This window comes from Stegodyphus dumicola, chromosome 9, assembly GCF_044657685.1.
Source record: "Stegodyphus dumicola isolate Sdum_Otavi_A_Nest chromosome 9, ASM4465768v1".
In the NCBI taxonomy this organism is placed as follows: Eukaryota; Metazoa; Arthropoda; class Arachnida; order Araneae; family Eresidae; genus Stegodyphus; species Stegodyphus dumicola.
Genome location: NC_140776.1, coordinates 8991350 through 9004917, shown reverse-complemented (window position 1 = coordinate 9004917; position 13568 = coordinate 8991350). Strand labels below are relative to the sequence as shown.

The 13568-nt window shown below is 33.3% G+C and overlaps 1 protein-coding gene across 3 annotated transcripts in view; it reads left to right on the top strand.

Moving 5' to 3' along the window:
- Positions 1 to 13568, top strand: part of Sptz (zinc finger FYVE-type containing 26 spastizin) — a 196858-nt gene that overhangs the window by 134903 nt on the left and 48387 nt on the right. For all 3 annotated transcript variants that reach the window (XM_085823186.1, XM_085823187.1, XM_085823185.1), the window contains 5 exons: positions 3690 to 3866; positions 3968 to 4133; positions 4226 to 4321; positions 10039 to 10098; positions 12197 to 12343. In XM_085823186.1, the coding sequence (XP_085679312.1) occupies positions 3690 to 3866; positions 3968 to 4133; positions 4226 to 4321; positions 10039 to 10098; positions 12197 to 12343 (646 nt within the window). The remainder of the gene's footprint in view (positions 1 to 3689; positions 3867 to 3967; positions 4134 to 4225; positions 4322 to 10038; positions 10099 to 12196; positions 12344 to 13568) is intronic.

The window sequence follows — 13568 nt, the reverse complement described above, 5'->3', positions numbered from 1 at the left end:
TGGAAGCTTGTAGCAGGCTGTATGGTCTGAATTTTCATGCATCACCTTGTATTTGTGCTTGTTATTATTTAAAACTTAACTGTTTGTGATAATGCTAGTGAGAATAAGTTTTTTAACTGTTTTGATAAAATATTGTCTTGATGTTTATTATACTGTATTTTTGAAAAGGTTTGCATACCTTTTTAGATGTATTGTTTTTCCAAAACGAGTATAGAAAAATATAAAGAAATTTGTTGGTCTATTTATTGTTTCTCCAAAATTAGTATTATTGTGCATTTTATTGAAATTATAAAAGTTGTAGAGAAATTTTTTTAGAGTTTACTTATTGGTTTTTTAAACTTTTTTATCTTCTTGAGATTCTGGGATTTTTTAATTAGTAATTGATTTATTCATTAAGATTTGAAATTCTCTTTTGGAAACTCGTGATGTTCGAAAACAAAAAATCTTTAAATAAGAAACAGACTTGTATGAATAAGGGGAGACGACCTGGTTTAAAAAAAAATCATGAAAAAGGAAATCAAAGTATTGGCTTCTTTTATAATTTTTTATTTAAATTATATTGAAAATATAATTAAAACATTAAAAACATAATGGAATTTATTTCACAGTTACTAGCAGTTCAAATTCAGAGTATTTCATTTAATGTCAATTCTGTGATTCGTATAACGCTTTCATCCACTTTGTTTAGCTTTCTAACAAAGTTTACTGTTCATTTTTTTCAATAGTTTTGATGTACCTTAGCTTTGATGTACCACTTACGATGCCTTGAGATTTCAAGAAAAGGAAATTTTTGATATTTTATGGTGGGAGAAGGCATATAAAATTTAATTCTTTCAGCATAACAGAGTGGTATTTGGAGCTAATTGTAGCCCATTTTAACTCAGCATGGTTTTAAGGTACCATTTACCCAGAAGGTTTAAGGTACCATTTACCAGAAGGTACCTTAAACCTTCTGAGTAAATGGTACCAGAAGGATGTAATGGAACCTTGGAACCTTCTGGGTTACCAGAAGGTTTAAGGTACCATTTACCATGGTTTTAATGTACCATTTACCAGAAGAACTCAAAGCAGTTACTGACAAACAACTGAAGTCCTACTGAAGACTGACAAACTACTGATATTGACAGCTTCTGGAATGGAACCTTCTGGGTTACCAGAAGGTTTAAGGTACCATTTACCATGGTTTTAAGGTACCATTTACCAGAAGAACTCAAAGCAGTTACTGACAAACTACTGAAGTCCTACTGAAGACTGACAAACTACTGATATTGACAGCTGCATAACCTCCTTAGATAGTGCATCTGAATTAGAATATATCTTAAAATCAACTTAAATTATGGCTGAAGTTATATGGATTTGAGATTATGGCAATTCAGTCCTGTAGAAGAAATGGAAAAGTTGTCATCTGAGAAAAGAAGTTTGTTTAAAGAAGATCTTAAACCAGTTTCAGTTTTGGGGATTAGGTGGGATAGAAAGGAGGGTTGTTTAATGATCTGTTATAAATCTGATGCTGAAATAGAAAATCCTACTAAGTGGAAGATCTTATTACAAGGTATTTATGATACCATCAGTTTTTTAGGGGGACTGTTGGTGCAAATTGTACCAACTATGATTCTGAAGTGGCTGCTGTCCAGCTGACCTCGACTGAAATCATCAAGAGATGATCAGAATATTGTAATATTTATTTATTACACAAGCCACTATTAAACAATTTCTTTGGTAATATTTTCAAACAATGGATTTGTTCTAAATTGTCAGCTTGTGATAAATTCTCTAATGAAAAATGGTCACAGTGTTACTCTGCAGTGGATCCCAAGTTATTGTGGAATCATGGGTAATGAGTTTGCTGACACTCTGGCCAAGGGGGGATATGCTCTTCTTTAACCCAATCCTCCTGTTTGCTAGCACAGTGCCAACAGAATCATTGGAGCCAGTTGTGGAGCTCATCTTTGAGAGAAGCATGGGGACTCTGTGAAGGGGAAGATTTGGTGTTCCCTAATGGAGAATTCCATTCTGTGGGACCTACCTAGACCTGTTAGTGTCACTAACTGTAAATTAAAAAACCGGACATGTCTATGTCATCACCTGAAACATCTACACAGATATCTTTTGCCCATTATGTGATACTGACTACATGTGCCGTGACCATTTGGACACTTATTTTGGGCATAATAACATGACAACGGCAAATGCTGTCAAAAAATTATTTTACTTTTTTAACCCCTTCGCGCCGACTGTCACGTGTACGTGCCAGCAATGAACGCACTTACCTACCGGCCGACACGCAGGCGTGCCAGAGGATTGTTCCATTCTCTACCGACTGTCACGTATTTGTGCCAGTACTTAGGAACGTTTTTCAAACTATAATTTCTGCCACAAGATGGCACTGTATGTCCATATGGTTTCAGATACATGTAAATTAGACCTCGAAATGAGAGAAGCATGACTCACATACACGTGTTTTTGATTATATAAACAAACGGGGAAATAAATGTTTCCGAATGGCGTAATTTATGACGTCTCTTTAAATCGCACTTTATTTGCACATGGTAGTTGTTTACTGTAAGTAGAGAAGTTTTATTTGCTCTAAAGCGTTGGGTATTTCAGTTTGCAGTTCAATTTTTAGAAAGTAATTAGAACTTGTTAGACGTGAATTCTTTGTTTTTACCGTTGCAATGTCGAAGCGTCGAAAATGTTTAACAGAGCATGAAATAGCAGAAATGATGCAAAATATTTCAGATATTGATTCTGAAATTCTGATATTGATTCTGAAAGATTAACTGAAAGACATTTTCCAAAACTTTGTTCAGAAGAGACTGATAAGAAAATGAGATGACGATGCTTCGTTTGTTCACATTCCCGGAAAAATCCTCCAAAACGGCAAATGAGTTATTACGAGTGCAAGGAATGTAACGTAGGACTGTGTGTAGATCCCTGTTTTCAAATTTTTCATACGAAAAGAGAATTTTAAGTAATATATTTAGTTTTCAGATGTATAATGTTAAAATTCATAAAATGGTGAGTAATTAAAATAAAATGTGTAAAACATGCATTTAAACAAGAAATAAGGTAATTAAAGTATATATATAAAAATATTTATAAAACATAAGCCGTTTAAATACTCTACAGAGCATTATTAAACAATGCGTTGATACTTCGGAAATTTCATGGATTTAGGCTTAGTAGCAAAAAAGCCCCCGGCTTTGGAGAGACGCTCGCGTAAGACACTGCCGGCCTCAGCGATAAGCGCACGTTTTCGCTACCCGGCTCGAAGGGGTTAATGTTTCTGAACTGTATTAGGCTGTCCCGTCACATTCTAATGTTTGGTCATGCCTAGGTTTGGCACAGGAATTTTAAAAAAAGTTGTAACTTATTTTTAATCTATTCGTTCAAAGATAATGATGAACTTAATGTATATTGTTTTTTACCAAAGAACGTAGAAATAACTCTTTTGTGATAATTGCCTAATCAAGAATGACTACCATGGTAAGACATGTTTTTTATAAAGTAATAAGTTATAATATCAAACAAATCCCATTTTATATTGTGATAGTCACACCTTTTTCCCTTTAAATTTTAACTTTGAACTATCAATATGATTATATTGCTGAAAACATAAATGTTTCTTGTGAAAGATGTTTTTCTTTATTGAGCAATAGGTTTTAATTATTATTTTCATTACTTTACAGTATGATAAAATCATTGTTGATGAATGCAAAAGTGAAATGTCATCAGGTGCAAGATAGTGAAGGTGAAGCTCTTGCAGATCTGTATTTTCGACATTTAGATATTATGAAATTGTTAGTGAATGCAAATTGCAAACATCTATTGCCTCGAGAAGCTTTAATTAATACTGATATAGTGAGGTATGTGATCTTTGTCAAAATTGCTAAGTTCAGTTAATGCATTATGTAATTTTATTGATCAGTATTATACACATGTAAATCTGTTCTTTTTTTAAAAAAAGAAAATTGCGGGATAAGCTGCTAGAAGAAGAAAGAATGAATTTAGCTTTGGAAGTTTCCACAAAATTTAATTTGGAGAAAACTGGTGTTTGGTCTACCTGGGGATTGTTTTGTTTAAAAGCTGGAGACTGGTCTACAGCTAGAATAAAATTCCAGCAATGCTTAAAAGTTTGTTTCTAATTTCATTTAATATCATCTAATGTAAAACCATTTTCCAAAAGTATGCTTAAAAAATGCTAAGGTATTCTATTTATTTGTAGGTTTTAAATGATAAAAATGATCAAAACCAGGAAAATTCATTGCTGAACAAGATACTGGCTGTTTTAGAAAATTCTAAATATCCAGGAACTCAGAAAGTAAATAAAATTTAGTTAAAAATGTATACTTGTCTGAATAGTTTTATGTCAAATTATCAACCACTCTATTTTTTTAATTACCCTTTATCATTTTATATGCAGCATATTGTTTATTCTGTTACTAAAAATGACTACTTTGTTGTCTCTAGATTCCATGGCTAAAACAAGTGTTATAAATGTCATCATTTTTTATTTGTCACATAATTTTTAATTAATGGCCTTCCAGTAACTTTTTCACTCAGATATCTTTAGAGAACTGCTCTGTAGTGATTACATGTAATATGCTATTCAAGTTGAATTTGAAAACAATTACATGAGTGCAACTTAGTATATGTTATGTGGCACATGCATGTTGCTGAATATGCAACAGATTTAAATCATCAAATTAAATGAAACTAAGATTTTGATGAAAATTTGTAGTAATAATGTAAAAATGGGAACAGGAAATTAAAATATGGAAGTAGAGGAAATAGGAAAAACTGCATTAGAATAATTTTCTTTGATTAAATAAGTGATTACTTTGAAAATGAGCCTCTGAGTTAAACACTTCTGTATATGCTAATGAGAACGTAATAGTTTTTTGAAAAAGATATGTGTAATATATCAAGTATTTGGTAATGCAATATAAAAGGATGGAACAAAGAAATATTATAATTTTGACTTTTTGAAAAATTTCAAGGGTACGTTTTTGTTTTAATAATTGTAATTAAGAATCGTAATGTTCTAGTATCTTAAAGTAATCAACTGTAGTAATTAACAGTTGGGGACAAAATATTATTTAGAATTAAATGATCGAATTCTGTAAAGAATGTTTTTCATTTGTACATGTATATGAAAACTATAATCTTCATATCAGATGTTAAAATTAATTTAATATTACTTATTTAGCAATGTTCCATGATTTTTAATTGTAAAAATAATATTGTTACAGATTTGGCATTTAAATAGCTAATGTTAGTAGAATAATGAATAAAATTGTTTTATTTCCCGTGCAGTGCAGCACGTGATGAATATTAAAAGAAAGCTAAGCCAGAAAATTAAAAATACTAGAGCACGTGCATTTAACATTTAATAAATAAATATCTCTTTTTGATTTTAAATCACACACAGATTGCTAGAACAGTCTTGTGTGTGATTTAAAAAGCTTTTAAAAAGGAGGAAAAACCTCTCAATTCAGTTAGCTGTTGTTTTAAGAGTTTGTTTAGAAAACTGCTCTTGTTGACTGTAGCGAATTTGCGGATTAGCTTTCTCTAGCTGTTTTGAATTAAGTTCTGTTGAATGTTTGAGTAGTTAAAAGATAACTACTGTGAGATATTGTAATACTGTATGAATAGCTGAGGAAATTTAAACATTTTGTTTTATTTGTTGTGATAATAATAAATTTTGTTCATATTTCATCGTATGTGTGCGTTCAATTCAAACGAATCCGTACGCATGCAACACTTTTTGGTGTCAGGAGTGGGATTTGAATGCTAATTATTAGAGTGATGGAGGAACAATTGAGGCAGCTCATTACTGCTTTTGCTGCATCCCAAGAAAAGATGGAAGTTGGCCAAGCAGCATTTAAAGAAGAGATGAAAGATTCTGTTAACACTTTGAGTGCCACACATATGTTTTAGGCAATCCCGTTAAGGCCACGCGTTTCGCTTAAAAGAGCTGGTATTGTAGGACCAGTGATTCGTATCGCGGTAGAAGATAGCAATAAGTTGTGAAAAAGAAGACATTCCGTCGAACAAAAATGCAAGAATATCTAGAAAACGACAACATAAACTCCAAAGAAAACCGGGAAAAGCCTCTGAAGTATGAAAATATTGTAAATTATGTTATGATAAAAATGCAACAGAAGCTGGTAGAAAGACTAAAAGAGTGTTGTCACGTTTTGTAATAGCTGTAATGGAGAACCAATTTTATGTTTACCGTTTTTCAATGAAATCCAATGAATCAAAATCAAATCATGAATCAAAATTAAGTAAATTTTAAATAAATTTTGTGTAATTTCATAAAACAATGTAAATTTTATAGTTATATATCATGTTACACGCTGCCAGCCAGCGGCGGTCAACGCGGCCTAAACGAAAAGGTCTGGTGTCAGCCACAAATGGCTGACGCGACCTAAACAGAAAGTTAAGTGCAGCCACAGATGGCTGACGCGCCCTAAACGGAAAATCTAGTGTCAACCAAAGATAGCTAACGGGGGCCTAAACGGAAAATCTAGTTTCAGCCACAGATGTCTGACACGGCCTAAACGGAAATTCTAGTGTCAGCCACAGATGGCTCACGTGGCACTCATTGTGTTAAAGATGAGATGAAATATGTCAAAGAGAAAATGGATGCTGGCCAAGAATGCATTAAGAAAGAAATGAAAGCCATTCAAGCAGGTCAAGAAAAGATTGAAGCAAGTCAAGAAGAAATGAAAAGAGAAATTATCTAATAGAAAACAAATCTGAGGCTATGGAAAACAGAATGGACATGGTTGAAAATAAAGTTGGACAAATCGAAGAAAAGGTTTCTTCTGTAAAAGATCAAATCGAAGAAAGTTTCTTTGGTGAAAGAACAAATAGAGAGAGAGTTTCTGCCATCGAACAACAAACTGATGATAGGGTTTCGACAGTTGCAAAAGAAGTTGATACTTTAAAGAAGATCGTACCGATGGCAGGGAGCAATTCTGATAGTTTTAAATTTTTACCCTTGCCTGCTTGTTCCTCTCTGAAGTTATCTGCATATGATGGATAGACCTCTTTGCATGTGTATAAAACACAATTTTCTGTGGTGGCGGAACCAAATGGACGGGATTCCCAAGCTAAGGCCTGCCATCTTGCCACTTCTCTGAGAGCAGATGCAGCAGATATCCTGCAGGCTCTTCCCGAAAACCAGAGATTAGACTTCGAAGCTTTGTCCGGTGCATTGGAGCTGTGCGTTGGGGAGAAGTGTTTAAAAGACTACAGGCTTCAATTAAAATCCCATCAACAGAAGCCCACCAACACACTTCAGGAGCTCACCATGGATGTAGAAAGGCTGTCCCATCTTGCCTTTTCAGAGTGCCCGACAGAAACAAGGGAAATCCTGTCCCTGCAGTATTTCATCGATGGCATCTGGGACCCTGAAATATAGAAAGCTCTGTGAATGGTGGATGTAAAGGACATAAAAAGCACTCTGTTGTATGCCATGAAATTCGAGGCAGCCCAGCAAGCGACTCGTAGAGATTGCTGCCCAGTCAGAGCTGTGGGAATCCACGAGCCAGTGGATCAGTTAATGGCTCGTTTAGATGATGTATCCAGACAAGTCGACGCTTTGATATGGAGTAGGATTGAGAACGGACTGGATCTAAGGTGTTGGAGATGTGGTGCTGAAGGCCACATACGACGGCATTGCATAACACCTCAGGGCAATAAATAAAACGGATGATTTGACAAGACCAGTGAATGCCTTGAGACGGAGTTTTGCTGAGAGGAAACTGAACCTAAAATGCTAGAACTGTGGAGCTGAAGGCCATGTACACCCCAGGGCAGAATTGCAGAACACCCCAGGGTACGGAAAATAAGACCATTTCCCAGCAACAACTCAGGAAACAAATTAATGACCATATCGAAGAGCGGTTGTTGCCGGATAATGAAAAACCCTGTTTTAAAGCGCTCAAAATTTCTACAGTGAGTGGCAGCAGTAATGGTCTGTCTCTATCAATGGGCATATCCATAGATATGCCCATTGGTTCCTTGCAATATGATCATTGACACAGTAGCTAATGTCACCATCACTCGAAAAGATTTAGCTCAACAATTTAAGGATAAACTCATCTGGGCGCCATTGTGTGTTATCCTTCAGACTGCGTTTGGTGATAAAAGCGACACAGCTGGGAAGTTAAGCATGAACATCACGTTTGGAAGTGCCGCCTACCATCGCACGGCATATGTGGCAGATATTACAGATCCATGCATACCCGGATCAGACTTTTTAAGGAAATACAATTTTTCCTTGGGCTTCAAAAACAACAAACTGCTTTCAGCATCTGAGGACATGACTATCCATCCTGACCTGAAAACTCCGACATCTTGTTTGAAAGACCCTGCTCAGAAAGCTGCCAAGATCATACAAGGGTGGAAGAGAAACACCAGATTACCGGCTATTCTCCATCACAGATGCTCTTTTGTCGAGACCTTCGTCTGCCTTGTGACTGCCTATTTGATTGCCCTACAGATTCCTTCATTGCCTGAGGAATATATCCAAGATGTCTAGGCCAGTTTGAAGTGATGCACCGTTCTGCATGAAAGCGAGTCAACTTGGCGATGAGGAAAGGGAAGACCAGATATGACACGAGAGCTATTGGACATAGCTTCAACGAAGAAGACAAGGTGGGGTTGTGGTTCCCGATCTGATGAAAAGGACTAGGTCCTAAATTACAGTCACCTTGGGATGATCCGTACACAGTCCTGAACAGGCTGAATGACGTCGTGGTTCGGATCCGTAAGTCATCGAACTCTAAACCTAAAGTCGTTCATTACGACAGGTTAGCTCACTACTATGGCTATAGTATGTAGTGTATGTAATTGTAAATAGTGTAAGGCCATGGTCCTTTTTGTTTCTAAATGTGTATTTGATTTGACTTGTATTTGATAGCATTTGATTTGATCTAGTTATTGCATTTATTGTTTATATTGTTTGTTATTGTAATGCAGTGTTTATTATTGCATTTATGCCTTAGTTGTAAGTTTGGCTTCCTGTCCAGGGATTGCACTGCCTGGGACGTGCAGTCCAGGGCAGTGTTACGGAATTGGTATTTAAATAGCTATTGTTAGTAGAATTATGAATAAAATTGTTTTATTCCCTGTGCAGCGCAGCACGTGATGAATATTAAAAGAAAGCTAAGCCGGAAAATTAAAAATACAAGAGCGCATGCATTTAACATTTAATAAATAAATATCTCATTTTGATTTTGAGAAATTGTTAGAACAATCTTGCATGTGATTTAAAAAGCTTATAAAAAGGAGGAAAACCTCTCAATTCAGTTAGCTGTTGTTTTAAGAGTTTGTTTAGAAAACTGCTCTTGTTGACTGTAGCGAATTTGTGGATTAGCTTTCTCTAGCTGTTTTGAATTAAGTTCTGTTGAACGTTTGAGTAGTTAAAAGATAACAACTGTGGGATATTGTAATACTACACGAATAGCTGAGGAAATTGGAGCGTTTTGTTTTATTTGTTGCGATAATAAAAATTTTGTTCATTTTTCATCAGATTTGTGCATTCAATTCAAAAGAACTCATATGCATGCAATAAAAATTCTTATATTTTAAGAGAAAAGTACTATAAAAGTTCAAGTATTGGTATGCATCAAGTGATACTAATTTGATTATATTATCTTTGAGCATTTATTTTTTGTAATTCTAAAATGATTTTTGTGAAAATTAACAAATTGTTTTAGATTGATATAATTTTGCTCAATTTTTGAATAATTAAATGGTATTGTATGTTAAGCATATAAACTTTATGCTAAGAATGAAACTTCATGCTTAGTTTAGAAAAAGAAAATTATATATTGTTTGCATTTTAACTTTTTAACTTTAAATAAGAAACATATATTAAAGATAATGCATCAAGTTTAATATATTTTGATAACGAGTTTGAGAAAATAAGAAAAAAGTTAAACATTTCATTCATTTTGTTGTATATGTTCTGAAATCTTTTCATTCCATGCATTACTTTTTTTAAAAAGGATATTTTTATAGGCTGCTACAATATTCAATTCGCTTTCAACACTGAAAAACATAAAGAGTGGTTTAACTCAGGTAATTAAATGTATTTATCATTCTGTTAATTTGTAACTTATATTAAAATTTTGCACTAATTTTCCCAGTTTATATTACAAAGTTGTATCTGTGTATATATTTAATTATTCCAAGCATGGTTATGTAACTGTAAAATTAGACAATAGATATAAATATGAATTTTAACCTGAGCACATTAAAAAAATGAAATGTACGAGGCTTATTCGGAAACTAAGTACCGTTTTGGGGGGGGGGGGAAAGTAAAACAACTTTTTAGAATCCAATTTTATTTTTACATGAAAATGCATGTCTTAAACTATTTTTCAACATAGTTTCCGCCAATGATCAAACACTTGTCATAGCGGGTGACCAGTTTTTGTATACCATCGTCAAAGAAACTTCCCGCCAGTTTCGATAACCATGACTCCATAGCATTTTTCGTGTCATCGTCAGATCCAAAGCGATGACATATGAAACAAAACAGTACATGAAATTTGTGGAAATGCCTCTAAAAGAGTTGTCATCGTGAAGCGTCTGTTCTTATGAATTGCTTCATCAACTTTCCTTACCAAATCATCAACAACAGAAAGTCAACCACTCCAAGCCTCAGTGTGGACATTTGTTCGTCCTGCATTAAACATTCTTACCCACTTTCTCACCATTCCATCACTTATTGCGTATTCACCGTAAACTTCTGTCACTTGACGATAAATTTCGGCCGTTTTAACATTCCTCGCATTCAAAAATTTAATCACGGCACAAATCTCACAGTCAGCGGGAGAACTAATTGTCTTAAACATTTTGAATGTGCACAGCAAACTGAAAACACAACATAGAACAACCAAAGTGGCGACAATGGAAAGTCAGTGAATAAGAAAGACTAGTGCGCATGTGCGGGACGCCTAACACAGCTCTGCGATGGCTCTAGAATGAAACGGTTTCCGAATACGCTAGTTTCCAAAGCATTTTAATCATTGATTAAACAATTTGTTTCTGTATTCTATCATTAATACAAATACCCCCCCCCCAAAAAAAAAATCAATTTGATTCTTCGTGTTTTAATCTAGTAACGAATCATTTACTAAATACTATTATATTTTCATTGAATTTTTGTATATTTATTGGTATAGCTTTAAATTAATGTATTAATATTTCCAGGTATCCTTTTACCATTCCTTGTACAACAAAATGTAAACTTCTTTAAGCCTATTTATTAATGTTATTTGTAGAATGGCAATGAATATATTAAATTTTATTGTGCTTTGGAAAATCTCATTTACTTATTTATTTCACATTCCTCAACCATTAATGCTGTAGCTCTGTAATATGTCCTTCCATTCTGTATGAAATTTTTCTGTTAACTAGGAGTAGGTAAAGGTGTTGAAACCATTAAATTAAAATGTAAATTGCAACAAACTATAACTTGCTGATGTTTAGAATACTTTTTGTTTTCACCTATTTGTAAACCTTCAGGATATAAAATAAGTTCTTTTCACTGTTCTATAACAGGAATTTCGAAGGTTTTTTTTATGTACTTTAAAAAGCCTTTTAAAATATTAATTTTAAAACATTTTATTAATTTATTTTAATTCCACTTTGGAATTATATGTCTTATTTTCATTCAAAGTATTTGACAGTCTAAAAATTAATGTTAAAAATTAAGTACATAAATCTTTCTTTTCAAAATCTTTTCCTCTTCATCTTTTAATTTTTTTAATATTTAACTATATCAAACATGCCAAAGGAGAAACATGCCAAAGAAAAACATACAATTAGGCAGAGCAATAACCTTGTGTTTGCCATAGATTTTACCTGTCGATTTTGAGGATGACAGGTTGTCAACAATCTTTCTTCATCACGGTGACATGATGAAGAGGAACCTGTATTTGTCATCTTCAAAATCCTTAGTCTTAGTTAATATCGGTACCAGACACAAAGTTGCTTTGCTTAATTGTATGATTTAAGTATGTTTAATATGTTTGAAATTTATGTTCAGTATGTTTATTGTTTTGAATGTGTTTAAGTCTTTAATATGTTTAGTGTATTTCCCAAGTATTAATTTTATTATATTAGTAATTAAACAAAAATTTTCAAAATTGAAATGCATTTAATTTTTTAGTTCAAAAATGAAATTTCTCCTCTTGATGATCCTTTTAAAAAAGAATGCCTTTTTTATTTGGATACTTATGGAACCCACTTTTCCACTGTACGTTTTTATCACAGACAAGGTTTAATACATGAAGCTTTGGAATACATTATGGAAAAGGTAACATTTACATGTGCATTATGAATTTTGTTGACTACTTTTTGTGCTGCCAGTTTTCACTAAACCTATTTCAGATAGTTATCCAATAAAAGTGTGTTACTAATGTATGTTTTAAGAAAAATATTATATATTTGGTGCTTTAAAATAAAACATTATTGATAGTAATATGAAAGAGTAGTATATTTATGTATTATATTCATTTATTATTTCATAAGTAATTCTCAGTACTCTAATCGGTTCACAATATCCAAGTAGTTACAGCTGCATACACTAAACATTCACCCTGGATATGACCTGTAATCACCTTTCTAATTTATGAATAGATTCTGAATGAAATTTACAAAATTTTTCCCAAGAATAGTTTAAACAGCTTTGCTTAAAAAATTTGGTATAAAGCCATTTCTTTAGACATATATTACTTCCTTGTATGAAGTAAAGGAACTATTGTCATTGTGAAAATTTTTGGGTGTCATATTTCAATGAACATATCCATTTTTCCGCTGTCAAATGCAATTTAATGAAGTTTTTGCGTGACATCTGTACATAAAGACAGAATAAATGACTCTTTTCTTCAAAATGGGTTGCCCCCCCCCCAAAAAAAATTAAATGGATTCAGAAGAGATTTTTTCATGATACATGATTTATGTACGTATGTATGTATATTGCATAACTCAAAAATGAGTAGTCTCGGAATGTTAATTTTGTATATGCTACTGTTATAACCTTTAGTTGTGCAACTTCCTTTTTGGTTGCAATCGGCTGCACCAAAAGTGTGTGTGTGTGTGTATATATATGTAAGATAAAAAATATGAAGAGCAAACTTCTAAATTTAACTCACTATAACCTCTTTTATTTTCTATTTCATTTGAGAACTTCATCTATCTGTCCTAAAAATAGCACTTAAGTCTAAACTGCGTCATTTAAATTAATCATGCGATCTTACGTAACCCTTAATACAGATGCCTCTTGACCAGTCACCAAATTGCAAACCAAAACTTTTATCTTCGTGTGCTTACAGCTTGCATAACTACACACTTCAGCTTTGCTCTGTACTCTGCTAAGATGTAATTTCGCTGGCTTTCTTTCTATCTCAACAATTTCAAAAATGTAAATCTTCTTTGGAAAGGCACGACTAGAGTGCCAAGTGATTGTGGCTACAAATATCAATTTCAAATAAAAATGGAATTAAAACTGCCTCCAAGTTCTTTAGATATTACCAAGTTAA